The following is a 21,735-nucleotide window of genomic DNA, read 5'->3' on the forward strand; positions in this document are numbered from 1 at the left end:
AAAAGCAGATGACAATAAAAGTCATGATGTTGTACATAAGGACCATTGAAGATAAGCACAGCCTGTTGAGCTGTTGTAAGAGATAATGCTCATTCCTTCCTGTTATAAATTTATGCTTTGTGTGCTGATATAGGAAGTCTTTCCTCATTTGTGGGCCTTCTATCAATACAATTTCACAGAAAGCATGTAGAAATATGAGTGTGAAAAGAGTAAAATTCTACTAAGACCGAAGCATCTGCAGTCTCAAAAAGAGTCCTCAAAGAGAGGAATGCTCTTACTGTGACACAAAGAGCATGTTTACTGATAGAGCATGAAATCGATTAAAAGCAGAAAAGCAGCATGGGGTTATGGAGACGCAGGGAACTTGGAGAATGGAAGGAGGGGGGGGGGGACATTTAGATGGAGAGCACTTCATCAGCGATGACGCTTGCGTATCGATGGCATTTGCTGAGTTGCAGTCTGCCACCATGACTAACAAGGAAAAGCACTCATCATGCCAGCCAGCATTAAAAGACTTATGTGAAAAGACCCTTGAAGCACCTTTCAGCCAGGAATGCCTGTTGAACAAGATTATGCGGGTAAACAGAAACCAGATGTTGTGTGTGCTCTCTGCTCTGCTGCAGATTTCTGACGTCCACTACCTGTGAAGGCACGTTGATCTGATGTTGTTGAAACACAAACAGGAAGAGGAAGTCAAATGTTCCACTGGCATTTTCTGCCAATACTAATCTGTGGAGGCCACAACCCCGAAGTCAAACTGAACATTTTAGACTGTCGGGTGCTTTCTGCGAAGAATCTAGCCTATGAAGACAGCAATGAAGCAATATGTTAATCTGTGTCAAAGGTCAATGTAAGGACATCGGGATCAGAACCAGCCGTTACTCAAAAATCCTGATTTCCATCAACAGAAAATAATTTTCAAAGAACACAGCCGACACCTCTTAAAACAATACAAGCGCGGAGGCTGCCAACAGGGGTTTAATTTCAGCCCACCATCGCTCCTGCGTCTCATTCCATCCTTTAACCCTGGGAGATGGTGTTGTCATACTGCTGGACATGGGCCCAGGGTGTGAGTGAGTTTAACTAAACAAAAACACTCCCACCCCAGGCTGAGGACACATGACCCAGTTCAGACCTCCATAAAAACAGCTCTGGTCTGCGTTAACATGCACGTTTCCAGCACATGATAAAAGTGGGAGAAAATTGCAGCATCTGGTTATCTCTTAGTTCCGAGTTAGGCTTTCATAAACCAAGCAAGGAATGTCAATGAAATGAGGGTGAACTGTGAGCTGCTGTGAACAGAGTCTGACAGTAGGTGGTAATCTTGTGTCACGTATGGGTTTAGCTCACTGGTTCCCATAGGAACCAGTGCAGGAGCGTCAGAGGGTGTTTTATTCCTGAAAGAGCTTGTGTCTTCACGGATTTCTCCTGATGATATCACTGATATTACTGACAGTGATGGAAAGTAACTAAGTACATTTACTCAAGTACAAATTTGGAGTACTTGTACTTTACTTGATGGGTCTTTTAGATAAGAAACATATAAGCTTATAAAATACATTGCATACAGGATTGTTCATTTTAACCCAGAGGTTAACCTTTCTGGATTGTGACCCATTTCAACAGCTGTGTCTACTTGAAGCTCCTTGTCATGTTTCAAATATCTACGAGCTCTTAGCAAAGAGACTTTCACCCTCTTAATTGTCAGATGGTTTAATTTAAATAGCTGATTGAGGTACAAAGAGGTCAAAACAAAATATTTGACAAAAAAGCAAAGATTAGAGAAAAGCATTGCATAACTTTGTTTTTCCTTCCTTTCTATCCCATTAATCATCTCAAGACCTTTCCAGATTTATCTTGTGACCCTTTGGAGGGGGCCTGATCCCTAGGTTGGGAACCACTGGACTAAATTACCTCACTGTAGAGTAAACAATGTATGTAAAACTAGCTCCACCTTAACCAGCTATACAGCAAAATGCTACTTAGGCCTTGATATATCAAGCATACATCATAATAAATATGTCTGTCACTGGGGCTGTTTTTCTGCAGAGTAAGTACTTTTACTTTTGATACTTTAAGTACATTTTGCTGAAAATTCTTCTGTACTTCTACTTAAGTAGAAGTTTGAATGCAGTATTTTAAAATTGTTGTATTGGTACTTTTACTTAAAAATCCGAGTACTTTTTCCACCACTTATTACCACACACAGATCATCTTTAAAGCAGCCAAGATACATATTGAGTTGTTACTTTTCATGGGAGTGTCCTTCAGGGGAGTGGATGGAGGACGGGGATATTTCTGGGGAACCTCCTTTAAGGGGGCGTGAAGAGTGGGCAGCCGCTGCTCTCTGCAGGGACAGTGGGGCTGGTCTGCCTAATTCCTTAGATTAAAAGCAGCAGTCGGGTGGCCGTAGGTTCCAGAGGCAGCATGAAGACAATCTAAACAGCATCATGATTAGAAACGTACCGCGCATGTGGCTTTCATTAGCCACAGGCTGAACCCACTGCTCAACACTGAGGAGCAGGTCTCAGCATCAATACTGCGCCTGCCAATCAAATACACGGCAATGAAAGTGACATGTTACTGATGAGTTATCCACATCACTGATAAAGACATTTGGTGGTTTAATGAGCAAACTGACAGTAGGACATAAACAATGTATTTAATTTGAAGAATAATATGAATTATTTTTACATTATTGCCACACTGTAATTAAGTGGCCCAAAAGAAAAACAGAGTTTCTGTTTTTGTCACAGAAGCAGCAGCAGAAACTTTTATACATGTGGTTTGGACTGTAAGTGACAAATAAATCAATGTTTAATTAAAGGATAAAAACAAGAAGCTTAAAAAGAAAAAAAAACAAAAACAAAGTGAATAAACTAAAATCCCTTACATCATGGAGTGAAAGTTAGTGACTGTGTATGTAATATTGAAAATGTGCCATAAACAAAATTAGAGAAAGCAGTAAACCTGACACATTTATGTTTCAGACTTGGTCAACAGTTGTTTTTTTAAATACTTGTGGAAGACTTTTGGTTTACACAGAACAGTACTATGGCTGAAAGTTAAAATGGTAACAGAGAAAAAAAAAACAAATGTTACTTTAAATAAATAGGAAGGTAATGGAAATGCTCGACACCTCTTGTGTTGTTCTGACACTTCACCCATCAGTTGTTCCATGCAGATTAAAAACAAACAAGGACTGATAGGCATTTGCAAACTTTCAGACGTTGCAAATCATCACCCTAAAATTGGGTAAAGATGTGTAAAAATGACTGGAAGTCTTGTTTTGCTCGTATGTGCTGAGTTTGGTCCATGTTTGTCAGTAACACAGTACAAAAAAACCCCATCTGTCTCATGTCTAATACTGAGAACAGCTTTACTACAAATAATCTGCCTGAGGTGATGCTGATTAGCATCTGTTTGTTCCCTTACTTCATCCAATATTCAGTTTCTTTGGCATGTTTTCCCCTTATTTGCTCTTGTGCTTGATTTTGGAAAGCAGGCGGGGGGGGGGGGGGGGGGGGGGGGGGGGTGCTAGGAGCTTTGCGCCCATGTGATGACGATGACAGAGAAGCTGATGATTCCCATAATCAAACCAAGGACCACCAGAACCATCGCCTGCAACGAGTACACACACAATGTTAACATTGCCACATAAGAGGAAATTGTCTGCATATCCAAATTTTTAAGAAACAAACAAAAAAAAAGGTAAAGGCTGTAGTCAGCGAGTAAAAAGGCTCAAAATGTTTTTATATCTCTGTATTTAACACCACCTAAGATATATCTGAACAATATGTAGTTACCCCGATGGAGTCAAAAGTTTTGAGTGGCTGCCTGCTGATCTTGAGGTAGAAGATGCCGGGGAAGACAAACAAGAGGCAGCTGGACGTCGTCGATCCTGGGGGGACAAACAGGAAAGGCACTTGAAATGTGCAGACACTGTACTGCATGTCTGATAATAGCAGCTTCATAAACTGTTTGAGCAGGACTGCACCATTAATTATGTATAAGCAGATACTGTGATTTTAGCCACCACGATCAATAATTGTGGAATATTGACATTTTGGCTGAGATCTTTTCTGTCTGCTTCTAATGTCTGCTGTAGTTGGAAACAGATCAGGATACACTATGTGAAGTCAAGAGTTAAGTAAAATAACTGTTAAGTAATAATAAAAAAATTAATCATATACTTAGGTATGATTTATATATATATAACCGTAATATCAAGCATAACAAACACTTTTTCTCTCCCAAACTCAACAGCACATACCGACTATTCCAAACACGTTTCTTATATCAGGGACAAAGATGGCCAGCATCAGCACCACGCCCAGGATTATTAGAGTTGCTGTGACGTGGATCAGCCATGAGAAGGGCCGACTTCCACACAGCAGCAAGATCACAGCCTTACGAGCCTGGAGAAGACACACACACACACAAAACACTCTTTAAGACCCGACAATCTACCGAGTTAATGGTTCTGTGAGCAACAGCAATGCTTGAGGAAGGGAAAAGGGAATCTGGAAGGGTGTTTGTTTGGATTGGATGACGGAGGACGACTTCTTCAGTGATAGTGAAGGCGTCGGTCTATTTTTTTATCCCAGTTGCAAAACAGGAACAGAGCAAGCACACAGGTAATATGAAATTCAGCTTTATATATCTAGAATGTGTGAGTAAAGTGCAGTTTAAAGGCACAAATAACAGTTAAAAAGGGGGAAAGAAGTGATCAATTGAATAAAATTGACATAAAATTGAAAGGTAAACAAATAAAAAGTAATTAAATTTCAAAAAAGCGTGCAGAGATACAAAGATAAAAAGCAAGAGGACAGATAAAATATATTTTACATCAAAATTTCAAAGACCTTGATTATGAGTAGTTTAACAGAACTGAGTAAAGAAACGATTTGCTTAAGAAAATGTGAATACTTTACATGCCCTTCAGTACTTTTTGCTTGTGCAAGAAGAATTTTAAGGGGGCGGTACTCACAGGGAAGTGGATGAGTGGCACAGTCAGTAACACAGACACCAGGATGGCCAGCCGAACCGTAATCACCATGATGTCCCGTGGCATGTACGCATCGTAGCCGAGCAGCAGCTCAGAGTTCACGTGAGCTACAAGTAAACAAAAACGGAGTGATGTTTACAATAAGAACACATATAACAGGGCTTGGCAAAGTGGCAACAGTGGTTTACAGTAGTTTCTTTCACTCTGTGGTGTGTCCCTGCTGGCTTACCGTAGAAGGTGAGATAGCCAAACAATGCAGAAATGAGGTACAGCAGGAAGCTGAGGCTAATGCTGACATTTGTAACGTTCTGCATCTTGGTCTTAGACGGTCTGAGAGACATGAGGAGAAAGTCACTGGAGTGTAATGTTAATGTACAATAGATTCAATGACTTTAAATTAAACAGTGAGAGTAAAAAAGCGGCAGCGCTGACCGGTCCAGTTCGCAGTAGATTGGCAGGATAGCTGTGTGGCACAGAAAGGAGAAGGCCATGGTGGGGATGGTGTAGGCACTCTGAAACACACATCAGTCAGAGCAGAGCCGTCATTAGCAAATTATCAGCTTACACTGTTACACAGCAGTGAGGGGGCAGGTGGGTCAAGGTATTGTTTGTATAGGAGTAACTACCATCTGGGCTGCAGAACGTGACGATGCAAAGCTCAGGTGTGAACTTCCTTTGAATATATTCATACACTAGATGTAAATATACACCTCTAAATAGGACACAGGCATTTTTTATTTTTATTTTTGTACAGCTGGAACCAATATGTGCTTGTTGTAATTCTGCATGCCACATGTACATATGGCCTTTACATGTAACATGAATGTGAGTGGCAGCTGCACGGCGCACTTGAGTTTCCAACATATATAGGCCATCTTTCATAGGTGAGAGTGCGACTTGTCACCAGAGTCAAACAACAGCAGCGGACCTACATTCAACAGCTTCTCACCAGCACCTCACTTACTCTGTATGTGCAGCGTGTGCAGAGAGAAACTGCCGGTTTCATATACAGTACGTACCTTACTGGAGATGACAAAGAGTTTGGGCGTACATTCTGAGTCAGAGGAATTCGATATCTGGAGAAACGGGGAGAGAAGAAGGAGCATTGTTATTTCCGAGAGGAGATGACTTCAGCAGGGTAAAGCTAAAAATTCCATTGCCTGGCTTTGGGGATAAAAAAAAGAAAACAACCTATCTAAGTTAACCCATGCTAGGTCTGGAGTTATAGTATGGTCTGTATAATTCCTAAAGGTCAGAGGTCATTTCCAGGCTCAGACGAGGTCACCTGAACTTCCTCCCCCTCAGGAGTGGAACCATTCACCATACACAGCTCTCTGTAGTCTTCTCTGGTCCTCATCAGCAGAAACAATCAGTAGATTCAATCTCCTGGGTTTTTCTTCTAATCCTGTGGCCATGACCGTCTGGTCTAGGCTACCTACCTCAGAGCAATGGCATCTTATGTATGTGTTTGTGTGAAGGAAATGGAGGTTGTTATTACCTGGAAATCATCTGAAAATGTAGTTACATTGTGTGGCAGCGGGCAGGGGATGGACCATTTCTTCACCACAACCTGGAGAAGAGACAGCACAACAGGTCAACAATGGAAGAGTTGGATAAACTAATTTTGATGGGGGATATTAAAACTCACCACAACTGTAAAGTACAGCATGAAGAAGAAGGCGAGGCTACTGGTGTAGCCCAGGAAGCCTGTGATGGTGAGAGACAGAGATAGTTGTAAGAGAGAGCGATTCAAACAAGTCAGGGCAGTTAATCCAGATGCTACTTGATCTATCTACTTACCAATCTTAGGCAATATTGACAGAGGTAGAACAATACATAGTGTGATAACGATCAGAAGCAACCTGCCATCTTCATACCAGGCACCTCTGGAAAACAGGGAGTGGACATGAATTATTAAAGGCCAATGCTGAATTCAGCCACATTTCCTATCATAGTATCCCTGGTCCCGAAATGTCAGGGACAGCAGAGATAAAGTGTCAGTTCCTTAAAAATGGATTGGCTTTGGAAATTTGTCTCCATTTCGTGCTCAAATACAGAGCGACAGATTCATCATGTGGTACGAATTAAGGGCTTTAGCCCTCGCAAAACCATAACAATTATGTAATTCACATGCAAACGTTGTGTCATTCCGTCAGATGAGACCACATTTCACTTGCCGGGTTTTTGGAGAGGGGGAATAATATTTTTCTTTGCTGAGGGATAGCCTTGGCGGTTTATTCGGGATTGGGGAGCTAAAAGAGGGGGGAAGAGGAGGAGGAGGAGGAGGAGGGGCGGTGTTCGAGGTGACACATGTGGAAGGCATGCTGGCTCCACTGGGGTCGAGGCCGGGTGGGAAGGGTGCTGCCTGGCGCTGCTGTATGTTGGACTGCAGCACGGGGTCATGAGGGACTGGCTCCACCACTCTTTATGGGGCTCCCACAGTCAGCAGCACCTGCTATGACCACATCAACACCCACTGACCCCTGTTTGGCAGTTTCACAGCTGTGGCGTTACCATAGGCGCTGATGGATTCGTCTCTGCGTCTACACATATTCTGCCCTGTAACTGGATGTCAGGGAGACCTCTGCTCTGACCCCGACTCTCTCTTGTCCAATCACTTCTACTCTCACCTAAGTTTAGCTGAGGCACTCTACCGAAGCTTAGCTAACCCCCCCCCCCCCTCCACTTTTACAGACACAGGAGTGTAAAAAAAAAAAAAAAGCTTCACCGCCATTAGGATCCATTCTCAAGAGGCTTGAGGCTTACTGTAAAGGCGCAGGATACCTAGAAGACCCATGAAATGTGGAACATTTCACGCTATAACAAGATGCAGGATAGCTCTCAGTTAAGGTTGGAGTACGACTGCCAATGAGCCAATCTCCACAAAGTGTTGAAGATCAGCATAAATCTGGCCAACGCAGCCCGAATCCACAGCTGTCCACTTCTTTGGCCTCGTTACTGAACACAACGGGAGAAACGCACTGTTTGTTAGCACAGAAGAAGACTACAAGATTGTGCACAACCGCTTTCGCTCTGCCGCATTATGATAAATGAGCCAGAAAAGAAGGAACGCGTTTTAACATAAAACAACTCGTTTATTCAGGCTTTGATGGACTTGAGTATGTGTCTGTTAACATCCCAAAGCCACTCATTAACAGAAATGTTTTGTTTCGCTCAGCAGTGAGCTGTAATTAGAATGGCAAAACTGATATCCCCTTGTATCAGTCTGATTCCGGAGAACATGTGCGAGAGATTTGGGGGGTGAAAGGAGAGCACTAATACAAAGCAGCTGTGTGAGGAAGATTCAGATGTTGACGGATCGGGCTGAAAGCAGCTACAACTCTTGCTTAAACCAGTGTGGCCAATAATAAAGTGATAGAAGTTACATTCTTGGCTTGGGATTTAGACCTGAGCTGCAGGCTGCTCCACGTAGACCAATGAAAGACACTGACTGCTGATGATGGGTGATGAATGGCTCTCTATTGTAAATACATGCTTCACGCTATACAACACTGAGCACAAGTTTCCCTTCAATTGCTCACAAAGTATTAACGCAGTGTGGTTTGGTGAGAGATCTTCTTCCACCTCATTATTCATGCGTTTCTCACCGCTGGGCTAATTTCAGTTTGTGTAGCCTTGTGGTGCATAAGTGTCAAATTTGACTTATTTGAAGGCCAAAAGGTATAATCTACAACATCATGGGAACAGGAATGACTCATTCGTTATCTTAGCGCAGACTTTTAAAATCCGTCCAGCTAATCTAAAAGAATGACTTGGTTTTATCTGCAGCTGTGACACATTTTGAACCAAATTTCCTTATTGGTGAGGGAGGCTGGATACCCACCCTGGGTTGTCTGGGCTCAGGAAGCTGTTGATGGCTGCAGGAAGCTCCGACTTCAAGATGAACAAGTAGGATGACATGGCTGTGAGAGAAAGGAAAAAAAGATTCAGAAACTGTTTTCTAAATCAAGTAAATGAAAAAAGCACACAATCATACCAAACTACTGAACAGATGACCGCCACAAGCAATCCTAAATTGCTGTGAGAGGGTGGTGTGTGTTTTCCAGCATAAGGAAATGGAAAGGCAGGGTGGAGGGGTACCACGGCTCTGAGTTAATGCAGATGGGTGGGGCAGGCAGCTCAAGGGGATCACCAGCAAAGCCCTCGGTGCAGAGGAGCAGACATTATGCAGATCTTCCAACTGCTGGAGACCGGGAGTAGCAGTCAGGATGAAGAGGTGTGAAGGGGAGGAATGCTAACAATAATGATCTCTGACGCTAATCCAGGTATTTCTCTCCCCCTTCTCCACCTCATGAGGAAACAGGATATTATCAGCCTCCGACAGGCTCCTGCATCCTTCCCCGGACAGCCAATCAGAGGGGGGGGGGGGTGTCTGGGTCACTTCCAGAGGGTCATACCAGCCCCAAAAACACAGTGAGGAAAATGTGAAGGGGAGATGGAGATTGCACCAGTAGAAGAGGATGTTTTTCTGGTGCGAAACAGGACTCAGATGCAGTGTGTGGTCAGCGATAAAAGGAGATAATGTAAAGGGATTTAAATTTGTGAAGCCAGGCATAGCCTGAGAGTTAGCTGGAACCTTTATTGCCCCGGGGCAGGTCTTGCACTCGCCGTTAAATAAGCCTGGACCATAATCCCTTAGATCCTGTGTTTGTTTATAAAAGAAAATTCTTCCAATAACCCTCCAGCCCACACAGACACAAGGATACTCTGAGAAGAGCTGAAGCCATTAATAAGCACTAAAATCTGTCAATAGCAGTTGCTTTTGTGTTTTAGCCAAGTTTCAATTTAACCAAATCATAAAAAAAGAAAAAACACTTTTCTTTTCAACCACAAAAACTGATATAGACACACTGACGGGGATCACACAGCGGGGCATGATGCAATGGTTTAGTTTCATGCAGTTGGTTACTGTAAGCACAACACTTTCATGGGAATCCCTGGTGGGATAATACTTACGTCTCTAAACAAAAAGGCCCTTGAGTGAAGAGAAAGGATTGTTATTGGCCGAGTTGTAGGAAAACATATCCTAATAGTAAGAGTGCATGTAAAATTCAAGAAAATTGATGTAAACCTTCTGTGTGTGGTCAGCAAAGTAAGCACAGTTATGAGAGTGTGCTCAACATAAGACAGAGACACTTTCATTTCATTAGGAGCGAGGGGAGAAGCAGGCTGTGAGAGCCCTGGGCTGGTCAGTAATTAAGGTCAATTGGCCCATCAGCCTTTGGCAGTGCAGATGAATGTTTACTCAGAGTGAGGCTAATTGCACTCTTATAAAAGGGGCCCGGGGTGTAGACAGATGCATGCTGGAGTGCTGGCTCTCACACTCTCATACATACTGCCCCCATGCTGGGAAAACCACAAACATACCAGAGGGCAGTGCAGTAATCCACTCAGCCGCGCCACTAATGACTGCGGAGGAGCTATCACCTCAGCTCACGACTGTCTGAGAAGCGCAGTTTGCGGCTGAGGGACGGATGGAGATGGCAGCAGTAGTAGAGAGAAGTGAGGGGGTGGGGTAATAAGGGAGGGGTCCCATTAGGTTACTCAACACTCAGAAGGGTGGGTGTGGGTTTACCATCAATGATCAATTAGACGAGAAGTCAGGTTTCATGCCCAGGGGAGGGGGGCAGAAAGGACAGCGGCTACTCTGGTCAAAGGTTATCAGGGAATCCGGATAATAGCTCTACAGAAAGGAGGGAGTTACCCTGACAGAGACGTCTGATCTCCAGTAGGAGGCGCTATCTGCCTCCAAAATGAAGTGGCCATAGTCTGACCCCCACAGCACTTCACCACTCTGCTTCTTAAAAAAACCACAAAATCGGTTTATGTCTGACATGTCAGAAATAATATATGCAACTGTCCAATGAAAAGGAAGTGGACTTACCACCAATATTTTGGATAACAATAACAATTCCGACCAGAACCTAAAAAGAAATTTGAAAGGGTGGTTAGTGCGAATGTGTTTCCCGGTCATGTGGAAGTTATAAGTGTGTAAATTCCCTTTTTTTTTGGACAGCGATCTCTCACACTGATCCAAAACACTATACTTACTTTTCCTGGTTTTTGCAAGGCTCGCCCTCCAAGGTCTTCATATGAATTGATACCTTTAGGAGACAAAACGACAACAATCAGACATTCTGAACTACTCAAAGATGGTTAGGATAGTAATTAATGACCTACATCCCACTATTTGTCAGTTTATCTCTTTTTAATCTACTCTTTTGGCTGCATTGATACTATTTGGAAACTTATCTTAAATGTCAACTGATTCAATCACAAGTAGGAAGTGAATTAAGACAATAAACAAAGAGACAGATAGCATCGTTTTAAAACAGACAACATATCAGCTAGATTCTCTACACACTGATCTAATCATGAGTGAAGTCTGTTCAGGATGTGGGTAAAAAAGACCTGAATGAACCCACGGGGATGTGCTTATCTAAAGTTAGATTGTGTGTATGCATTGTTAGCCTCTCACCTGTATGGTCACATAGCTTCAGAAGGAGATGTATAGAGTACGCTGCCAGGCTAGACACCAGTACCAGCAGGATACTAGAGAGGAAAAGCAGACAGAGCAGAAATCAGTGTATCAATGTATCTTTATCTGACTCAGCTGGCTGCAGCTGATGATGCGATGAGAGTATTCTTACCAGAAACCAACTATGCCAGTACTCGCCATAGCATAAGCTAGACCAAGTATACCGCTTCCCATGATGGCATTCATCAGGTTAAACACACATAAGGCGGAGGAAGCTCCTTTGGCTCTGCTCTGCACTGTTCCCTGCACACACACACACACACACACACACACGGCACAGATAACACATAGATAAAAGATAAAGAGGTAAACCAAGGAGTGTGAAGACAGAGCAGCAGAAGAAATGTGATTATTTCTGTTAAAGCTATATGAGAATTGCTCGTGACAGTATTAAGAACAAGTGGCCGGCCCTGACGATGGATGTCATGAGACAACACTTCAGTGGCATGTAGGATCAGGGAATGGAAATGGGAATGGATGGGGTGGGATTTGAGCTGGTGGCTGTGGGACAGCTGCCTGAGCTCAGGATAAGGGGAGCTGCCCGCACTGCTTGACCTCTCTAATAGGGGATATCCTGGAGAGAACGAGTGGCAACTCTGGTGTCAGTGTCACAACAAGCTTGGATTGACCTGCAGGCTGCTGAATTTGATTCACCACGGGTTACAGTACTGAAAGGCAGCAAGTAAACTATGACACCACTTGGATGAAATATGGACCGGCTGCAACGTGAAATGAAAATGCAGCAAATTCAATAACTCTGATATACAAGAATGTGACTTTTATAACCACTTGGAGTCTTGCATTCATACAGATTATTCCTGTTCAGCGTCACACCGGGGTCACCAGCACAACATAGTGCTGAGCAAAAGCATCAAACTTAATATTGACGAATCACAGCTCGCCTCACCTGGTTTCTTTTCTATTCATGTCTTTTAAATAACTATATTAAATCAGGAGAATTTGTTCACTGTAAAGTCATTTCAAATATGTTCTGCCATATATACTTCAATGAATTATCTTGACAATGATTAATTAAATTGCACAGCTATTTCTACAGTCAACATCTCCTTTGAGTGTGTGTTTCTGATCACATGGAAACAGCAAATGAATGACGCTATTTGATAAACCGAAAGGTGATTTGGGGTTACTGACATCCACCTAATATCACACATATACTAACTGCAAAAACCAATGCAATGGTTCCAAATCTCTCAGCTTCAGGATATCTATTGCTAAAGGTTTTCAAGGGAAAAAACACCCTAAAATAACTTCAAAACACCCCAATATTGATTTGAAAGTTTGACCCAGTTACTCCTTTACTCAACACCACATTAACAGAGTATATGACAACAAGTTTCTGAGTCAAAAACTGGAAATACTCAATAAATGGTGAATACATGAAGACACACTGAAAGCACCCTTGATGGCTTTACTGGAACGTAGAACCATTTTCAATGATCAACTGGAAGCTTTCAGGTGCTAGTTTGGTGTTAATGGACTCCAAACAGTATCACAATCAGTGATGATGAGTGTCAGTTCAAGTCTTGACAAGGCTGTGAGGACACAAGGTTATGTCCTCTGTATTGCTGCTGGGAATTTGGACATTTTAATGACTTGAGGAGGAGTTTACAAACTACAATATCTTTAAATGTGACTGTTTACAGCCCAAACACGTGTTAAAGTTTAATAAAATGAAAGGATTTAGTATGTAAACTTTGGATCACTCCCTCTAGACCCACAGAACACATTATATAACAGTTTTACTGGCTGAGTGGCTTCAAGCTTAATGAGTAAACTGAATGTCTTGTTCCAAATGTCATGTAGAATTTATTTGTATTTGCATGGGAAATAAATATAACTACAGATATATACTCAGTAGAAAGTAATCACTGAAATACATGAGTGTAATTTCTGTTTGAGGCTGGACTTTCCTGTAAGTGCTGACAGAGGCAGAAAGCAGAGAGGAAACTGAAAATATGCTGTTTTTCAAAGCACGTGATGTCTGTCATAACCAACATTTCTGCTGACAGTTTGTCTACATGTACATGCAAAAAAACCTACTGAAATTGTATCGCTGCAGTTCAGATATGTAACCTGAAACACTGTTTCTACGTTGTGAGAAATGACAGTTCTGTTGTCAGTACTTACATTTGATAATAAAGGAGTAGTTTCGTTGCTCTCTGTGTCCCCGGCGATGCATTCCCGGTAAATGTCTGCGTTTGCGTTTCCATTAATGCTCATTTTCTCCTCTCAGAAAACTCAGCGAACACAAAAAACCTCAGAGTCTCAGAGCTTCAGGTCAAACCTCACAAATACGTGAGTTAGCGCGTCGGCGGATTGGTGAAACCATCCTCTCTTCTGTCACTTTTAAACTCTCCTCTTATCAACTTGTCAGCTGCCGACTGTTGTTGTTGATCACTCGCGCGTCACGTGACCGCCCCTTCCGTCGCATTCGAGTGCGTCAGAATGGAGACTGACCAATCAGAGATCGGTTCTCCGCTCGTTCGACCAATCACGTCGGCTCTGGTCTGCCACTGATGACGCAGTTCCAAGCATGCTTGAGGACGGAGGATGTTGAGGTGAGCTCTGAATGCGGCTTTTCTCGATAATAATAGTGTATTTAACATTTATTTAGCCGTGTGTTGTACCTTCCTGTTAAACTTTTGTTAGATTGTGTTTTATTCACTTTTATGCCTCATAACAGCTGCGTTTTTGTTATTTCAGGCTCCTCAGCAGAGTCTATCCATCTGTTCAAACGCAAATCAACCTTAAACTTGCTCAAAGCTTGTGCTCAGCCTGTCCTGATTTTGCTGTGAAGCCCATAATGGAGCCCAAACTGTACCAGCCCCCTGCAGAGGTCCGGGGGATGACCTCTCTGGACAAAGAAGCCTTCGCACAAACCATTACAGTCCCAGCTCTACGGGTGCCCACTGGTGTCTTAAACAAAGTCGTGAAGAGCCTGAAAAAGTCAACCATCCAGCGTCCAGGAGTCCCCAGGGTGGTCCAGGATCAAGAGGAGAGTAGTGACGTCCGGTTAGTGCTCTTGGACCCTCACAGAGTCTCCTCGCCAAAGTCCTTCAGTGAAGCTGAAGCCGAGGCTCTGAGGTCTTTCGGTGTTGCTGAGGAGCTGCAGGACTATGAGCTGAGCTTGACCTATGATAACCTGAAGACTGAAGAAGTGCTGCAGGCCGTGCTCCCCCAGGGTCAGGATGTGACCTCTGGGTTCAGTCGGGTTGGACACATCGCACACATGAACCTGAGGGACCACCAGCTGCCATACAGGAACCTCATAGGTGAGAGAGGCCAGATGCTGTAACAGAAGGATTTCAGGCCAAAATAACACACAGACAGGTGACAAATTAAAGGAAAAAACAACATAAATTGTCTTAAAAAGATGTTGGGTCATCATAAGCCTCCAGAAAAGCTTCAGTGCTCCTTGGTGTAGGAGCCTCTACTGGAGGGATGAACTCCATTTTTCCTAAATATATTCCCTCATTCGGTTTTATGATGGTGGAGAGCAGTGTCTAACATATAGGTTTAAAATAGGTGTCCACTTGAGTTGAGATCTGCTGACTGTGAAGGTCATAGCATATGATCAACATCGCAACCTGTACATAAGTGTATGCATTCATTATGTTTCTCCATTTGTATATTTACCATTTTTTTCCTTTAATTTGTCACCTGTCTGTATCCAAGTGTTTGTCACCGTCTCCTCAGTAGATGACTGTACTGTATCCAAAGCTCTAGAAATTAATGAGAAAAAATACAAACATAGATATTTAGAGAGTTTTTCAAAACATTTCATTTCTGTGCTGCACAGTAACTATAATAACGGATGATGTTTTGACCTCGTGATCAAGGTGAGACAAGCTGTGTGGTTGTGTTGGAGCATTTAGTTTGTTGCCTCTTTTTCATTTCTCTAAATCTGTGGATACCCACTACCAACTGTGGTTCTTACAGTATTTTCATGTGGTCAACCAGTTCCTAAGAGGACGGAAAGATGGTATTTTTAAGTGAGATCCAGCAGCCGTCTGGTTTTGGAATTTATTACTTTAAGATTAGTTGACCGATTTAGGGCTGCAACTAATGATTATTTTCGGTATTGATTAATCTCTCGATCATTTTCTTTATTATTTGATTAGTTGTTTGGTTTATAAAATGTAAGAAAATGGTGAAAGATGTCAATCACTGTTTTCCAAAGCCAAAGTTTCAACCTAAAATGCCATTTTTTTTGTCAGTCCACAGCCCAAAGATTCAGTTTACTGTCACAGAGGACTAACAAAACCAGAAAGCTGGAAGCAGAGACTTTTACAAATTTTTCTCAGAACGATAAATCAAATATGAAAATAGTTGGCAATTAATTTTCTGTCGATAGACTAATCGATCAATCATTGCAGTTCTAGATCGATTAATTGTTTCATGTATTTTTCAAGCAAACCCACCAAACATTCTCCTGTTCTGTCCTCTTATATGTGAGGATTTTCTTCTTCTCTCTGTTTAATATAACTGTTGACTGAATATATTTGGGTTTTGGACTGTTTATTGAACAAAACTAGCGATATGAAGACGTCACCTTGGATACTGAGGAATTATAGTCAACATATTACTATTTTCTGAAAGGTTGAAGAAAAAACAATTTATCAAGACAAAAATCTGCACATTAATCAAGAATGTAACTATTAGTTTGTTGCATAGTGTTAACGTACAGAGAGCTGTGGCTGTAATACATATTATCATTTAATTATATATGTTTAGTCTAAGATACAGCTTTGGATTCTTCTTTAGTTATACATTTCTGATCAAACTCAAATGACCAGATAAGATTTCAGAGTCAGGAAATCATATTTATTGCTTCTTCCATTGTAGGTCAAGTCATCATGGACAAAAACCCTGGTGTTACCTGCGTGGTCAATAAGACAAACATAATCGACTCAACTTACCGCAACTTCAAGATGGAAGTGTTAGCCGGGGAGGAGAACATGGTCGCCAAAGTAGGTTAAATCACTAATGTGCAATGAGGTCATGTTAATAGTATAATAGCACACACATATACACATTGTGTTCAGTCGTTCTCAAATATATTCAGAACCTGAACCGACCTGAACTCTGATGCTCATCTTCTCTGTCTGTGGTGCAGGTGAAAGAAAACGGGGTGACGTATGAGTTTGACTTTTCTCGTGTATACTGGAACTCCCGGCTGAGCACAGAGCACCAGCGTGTGGTGCAGCTCGTCAAACGTGGTGACACCGTGTTTGATGTGTTTGCTGGTGTCGGACCCTTCGCTGTCCCAGCCGCTCGCTCGGGTGCCAATGTATTAGCCAACGATCTCAACCCAGAATCCTACAGATGGCTGCAGCACAACTGCAAACTCAACAAGGTGGAGAGCAAAGTCAGAACCTTTAACCTGGATGGCAGAGCGTTCATCCAGGGACCCATGAAGCAGGAGCTGCCCACACTATTAAAGGGAAAAGCCAGTGTTCATGTGGTGATGAACCTGCCTGCCTTGGCTCTGGAGTTCCTGGATGCATTCAGAGGCCTCCTGCACCAGGAGCCTCCCTGCGATGACAACCTACCTACAGTGCACTGCTATGGCTTCTCTAAGGACGACAACCCTGACAAGGACGTGGTAGAGAGGGCTTCCCGCAGCCTTGGATTCCCCCTGGAGAACCGATGCTCTGTGCATTTTGTGCGCAATGTAGCACCAAACAAAGATATGATGTGTGTGAGCTTCACACTCCCTAAAGAGGTCCTCTTCAGCAGTGAACATGAACAGACAGGTGAGAAGTACAAAACAGTGAGGAATTCAGTAATAAACTGATAATGATGACAGCTATTAACTATGAAAGCCAAACTAAGCATTCAAACATAACCAAAAATGCCATTTATAGTATAGGAACTGTAGGATGCCTTACAGTACTTAGAATGCAGTATATAAAAAGTGCTCTCTGTGCGAGATGTGTAGTTTTTATATATGCTGAAATACTACCTGGCAACAGATTTGATGTGTGATGATTTGTTTTTATACATCAATTTAGGAATATGCAACAAATAAGCACAAAACCGAAATAATAAAGGTTTTAAGGTTTGACAAGGGGACTCTCTTCAAGACAGTAATTCAATTTCAATTCAATTTTATTTATATAGCGCCAAATCATAACAGAAGTTGTCTCAGGGCACTTTTCACATAGAGCAGATCTAGACCGTACTCTTTAATTTAGAGAGACCCAACAATTCCCCCATGAACAAGCACTTGGCGACAGCGGCAAGGAAAAACTCCCCTTTAACGGGAAGTAACCTCAAGCAGAACCGCTTGGGTTGAGAGAGAAAGAAGGAGAGACGGGGAGAGGGGAGAGAGAGACACAGAGACGCATAATAACAATAACAATGATAATAATAATAGATATGACTAATAATAATAGTAACAATAACAACAGGAGGTGTCAGGCAGAACGCCCACAGGACCACGCCACCATCCGCGCACCATCCCCTCGGACTCTGAATTGAAAAGTTCAGAGTCCAGGGGGATCCAAAATTAGCTTTACAGCACAAACAGAAGGTTTCTTTATTTGCATAACATGAGGGCCAGTATCACTTGACCTAACTCATTACTTAATCTCACTTATTACTATGCATCTCCACTTTTACAGGCTGGTATCGACTCTTTTCTGTCTGTGTTTTTGTTCTTCTGTTTTTCACTTGGCTGTTGGTGTTAATAGGAATCTGCCCCTAATTGATTTATTTGCAAATAAAAGTAAAAGTAATGAACAAATTGAAATGAACACACTCAAAAAATGATTTTCTCAAATTTGTAGAGATAATGTTTTTGTCTGCTTAATTTTTGTCTGTTGTGTTTCATTACCTGGAGTATTTGTTGCCTTATGTGTGTGTTTTAGTGAAATTCCAAAGGCGATTTTCCACCGTTTGTACATAAAAGTTTAATTCTATTAAATTCTAAACTGTTTTCATTTAATTGTCCACAGAGCCCTCAGAGGAACCGGCCCCAAAGAGGCAGAAGTGTGAAGAGACTACAGATTCAACGTGATAATCATACAAACCTGGCATCACAAAGAGTGTGAGAGGAAACAGCTGAGTTGAGAAAAGTTTTTTTTTTTTTTTTTTCCCCAAACTGAGGTTTAATGTTGCTTTTATGTCTTTTAGTTCAGTAAATGACTCCCCTTTGTTCATACATGTATGTATCAGAACTGTTATTATTCAGGATGCAATAACTTACATCCTGAGTTGTTTCATTTTTAAATAAATCTGTATAATAATGGGCACACAGTCAGTGTTCATTGTGATTTATTTAAATATAAAAGTAACACAAAATATAAAACTCCATATACAACTTAACCAAAATCAAGTCTGAGCACTACACAGCAGCTTTTGCCCTCTCCGCGGCGGTGGCGGTGCTGTATTTGTAGTCCATTCAGTTCACGTTCCTAATCGGTGGCTGTTGTACCGTTTGAGCTCTGAATGGGTTCAGCCTTTCCAAAGGAACATCCCACTGAAAGCATCCTGGATGGCTCGATGACAAGCCAGAGCTGAGTTGTATCCTCCAGCTGTGTCCTGAGGCATGGCAGCCCGCACATGGTTCAGATACCTGAGAACACAGAGAAAACCACTGTCAGTGACATCAGTGAGGCATTTTGTAAATAATGTGACTGACTGGCAGCCAAAGAGCTGCTTTCAAAAGTAGTTCCTGTGAGTAACGTGAGTGTAAGTTTATTCTTCAGAAAATCCACACTTCCAAGTTGTTTTTTCTGGCTCTCCGGGACTCTTTGCCCTTTTGAAGAGATGGACGACGACATACGTACCAGTACACTAACACTGGAACACCTTGTGCCTCGAAGCCTCTCCAACATGGCTCTATTAAAGTATTATAGGTGTCTTATTTTTTAAGTGCTTACAGATGTATCCTGCCGGAGCCTCTTTGCAGGTTCTTAAGCAAAGCCAAAAGTCACTGTTTATTTTCACATTTGTGCACAGACAGAAAAAACAGTGGAGCTATTAATTTAGTCTCCACATCTTGTCCCTACAGTGATAGACGCCCCAGAAGTTACAAGTCGTGTGAGTGTTGGGGGGGGTGTTGACCTGCGGCCCCACCCACTCTAATCCTTCCTCCACTGTTTCAAACACATACACACACACACAGTCTGCACGTGTCGTACACCTCTCCTGTAGCATCTGTCTACAAAGCTAAAAAAGCAAAGTCCTCCAGCAACTGAGACAACACGTAGTCTTGCCCGTCAATACTGCCCCCCCCCCACCTCCCCTCGCAGAAATCATAGTCATGGCAGAAGGGTCTAAAGCCCTCACACGAGTCTGGCTTTGTGGCCCCTGTTCCTGTGAGTCGGGGGGAGACTTCAAAGTGAGACAGGAATCAAGAGCACAGACAGCCCTCTGTGATTTCTGTGCCCATTCAAGCTGCTTTACAGAGTAACCTAACACCTGTGGGGAGGCTAAGAGAGACAGAGAGCTGAGCTGTGTGTGTGTGTGTGTATGTGAATGAGAGATGGACGGGGAGGAAAAAGGTGTTGGTGAAATTACACACTGAATAGATCACGCTTTGCTTTGGTGTTTTATGATTCTACAAGGTGCATTAGAGGTTTTCTCGTAACGCAATAAAACAGTCGCTAAAAATAAAGTTGAAACATACTTGCTAGCATGTTTATGACATTAAGTCAAACATTCGAGAATAGCACGCAACGTGACCTTGTCGGGTCTTACAACAGACGAGTGAAAGTGAGAAGAAGAGAAGCGAGAGATGTCAATCAGGTCTTGCACACAAAGACCACTCATCACCCACTAGAGAAACAACACGCAAGTTCAAAACAGGAGGCCCAGTGATTAATAATAACTTCATTAAGTCCAAGCTGCTGTAGCCTGTCCTTCAGAGCACTTGAGGGAGGTCTTCTCATATGGCTTCCTGCATCAGATGAGTGCTATCTATTGATTATATTGTACTGGGCCTTTTTAATGGTGAAAAAAGTGGGCTATTTACAGCCTGGCTAAGTCTGCTCTTCCTGCTAATCTAATCCCCAAGCTACTCATGTGGTCATTCCTTCCAAGAAAGCTGAGAGCTCTGTGTAACTTTATACCTGCCTGCCCCTAAGGAGAGAGAGAGCAAGAGAGCAAAAGGAGAACATGAAGGTGGGGGAGAGGGAGGAAAAAGGGTGAGGGGGTGAGGGGGGTGGGTGGGAAGTAGACAGAGGAGGGAGGATGTGAGGTGAAATCACCTTTGGGTATCATCATCACAAATACTCTTCTCTTAAACCAACCCTGTCTGCCCCTCTGCTCACCCCAAACACCCGGGGGTAGTTCAGTTCTGCTCCATTAATTTGTACGTGCGTCTTCCTGTAAAGGCCAACCACATACATGTACATGCACAAGACTGGCTAGATGTTCGTAAGGCTGAAAGATAATTTTTTTTTTTTCTTTTTCTGACTTTAAAGACTTTGCTTGACAATGCCGACCAATCAGGAGTGGACTGACAACAACCGAGACACGCGAAGACACGAAATGCATTAAATATGTGCTGCATTCTTGCCTACGAAAAAAGGCAGACTCTCTGCAGTGCTTTCAATCATAAAATGTAATGCAAATTCAGACCTACACCCTCTGCTTCGAGCCCCTCTGACGCTACTGTTTCAGTGTGTGCGCTAACACTCTCCGCACCCTCCCTCCCTCCCCATCACCGCCCACCCGTCCCCCTCTTTCTCCCTTTCTCTCCAAGGACTGGACTGCCTTTTGTTCGAAGGGCCCTGAAACCCAAGCCGTTTCGGCCGGTAACATCTTTCACTCTCTGGGCCCCACTGGAGCATTAGCTGCAACTCGATATGGGTCTTTTCAAAGCCTCATATTATTGGGTAAATATGGGTCACTTTGGACTGGCCCATTATGTCGCTTGGGGGGAGCGGGAAAAGACGAGTGCAGGTGATGAAGACAACTGAATGACAAAGTGTGACAGTGTGCGTGTCAGACTGCAATTGTCATTGGGGAATATGATGATGGGGGGGGGTTCCATTATCATACAACTAAAAGGAATAAAATATAGTTTTTTTATTTTTCCTTGCTATAAACAATGGGCATGAATTATTGTAATATTCATTTGGAATCAACAGCAACACAAGTGTCAAATTAATAAAATGTGAAATTGAAAATATTGACA

The 21,735-nt window shown here is 42.6% G+C and overlaps 3 protein-coding genes across 3 annotated transcripts in view; 1 reads left to right on the top strand and 2 right to left on the bottom strand.

Moving 5' to 3' along the window:
- Positions 1-2,607: 2,607 nt before the first annotated feature.
- slc38a6 (solute carrier family 38 member 6) lies at positions 2,608-13,974 on the bottom strand. Its single transcript, XM_067614776.1, has 16 exons — positions 13,716-13,974; positions 11,680-11,810; positions 11,508-11,581; positions 11,081-11,133; positions 10,914-10,953; positions 8,853-8,931; positions 6,809-6,894; positions 6,657-6,715; positions 6,507-6,578; positions 6,028-6,084; positions 5,441-5,520; positions 5,238-5,338; positions 4,991-5,115; positions 4,274-4,418; positions 3,807-3,901; positions 2,608-3,621 (listed from the first exon to the last, which is right to left on the bottom strand). The coding sequence occupies exons 1-16, from the start codon at positions 13,806-13,808 to the stop codon at positions 3,538-3,540; spliced, it is 1,374 nt and encodes a 457-aa protein (XP_067470877.1). The 5' UTR covers positions 13,809-13,974; the 3' UTR covers positions 2,608-3,537.
- A 108-nt stretch (positions 13,975-14,082) lies between these two features.
- Positions 14,083-18,848, top strand: trmt5 (tRNA methyltransferase 5). The gene is made up of 5 exons (XM_067614775.1): positions 14,083-14,146; positions 14,292-14,860; positions 16,434-16,558; positions 16,705-17,344; positions 18,548-18,848. The coding sequence occupies exons 1-5, from the start codon at positions 14,139-14,141 to the stop codon at positions 18,607-18,609; spliced, it is 1,404 nt and encodes a 467-aa protein (XP_067470876.1). The 5' UTR covers positions 14,083-14,138; the 3' UTR covers positions 18,610-18,848.
- A 1-nt stretch (position 18,849) lies between these two features.
- The window catches only part of mnat1 (MNAT1 component of CDK activating kinase), a 36,095-nt gene continuing 33,209 nt past the window's right edge, over positions 18,850-21,735 (bottom strand). Inside the window, exon 8 of the mRNA XM_067614777.1 lies at positions 18,850-19,167. Within this exon, the coding sequence (XP_067470878.1) occupies positions 19,047-19,167 (121 nt within the window). The 3' untranslated portion in view covers positions 18,850-19,046. The remainder of the gene's footprint in view (positions 19,168-21,735) is intronic.

Source organism: Thunnus thynnus, chromosome 16, assembly GCF_963924715.1.
Source record: "Thunnus thynnus chromosome 16, fThuThy2.1, whole genome shotgun sequence".
In the NCBI taxonomy this organism is placed as follows: Eukaryota; Metazoa; Chordata; class Actinopteri; order Scombriformes; family Scombridae; genus Thunnus; species Thunnus thynnus.

Coding starts and splice junctions, on each gene's coding strand:
- slc38a6 (XM_067614776.1), bottom strand. CDS start 13,808: ATGAGCATTAATGGAAACGCAAACGCAGACATTTACCGGGAATGCATC. Junction 6,579..6,656: donor TGCTGTACTTTACAGTTGTG/GTGAGTTTTAAT, acceptor TCTCTTCTCCAG/GTTGTGGTGAAGAAATGGTC. Junction 6,085..6,506: donor CATTTTCAGATGATTTCCAG/GTAATAACAACC, acceptor CCGTTTCTCCAG/ATATCGAATTCCTCTGACTC.
- trmt5 (XM_067614775.1), top strand. Junction 14,861..16,433: donor GCCATACAGGAACCTCATAG/GTGAGAGAGGCC, acceptor CTTCCATTGTAG/GTCAAGTCATCATGGACAAA. Junction 16,559..16,704: donor AGGAGAACATGGTCGCCAAA/GTAGGTTAAATC, acceptor TCTGTGGTGCAG/GTGAAAGAAAACGGGGTGAC.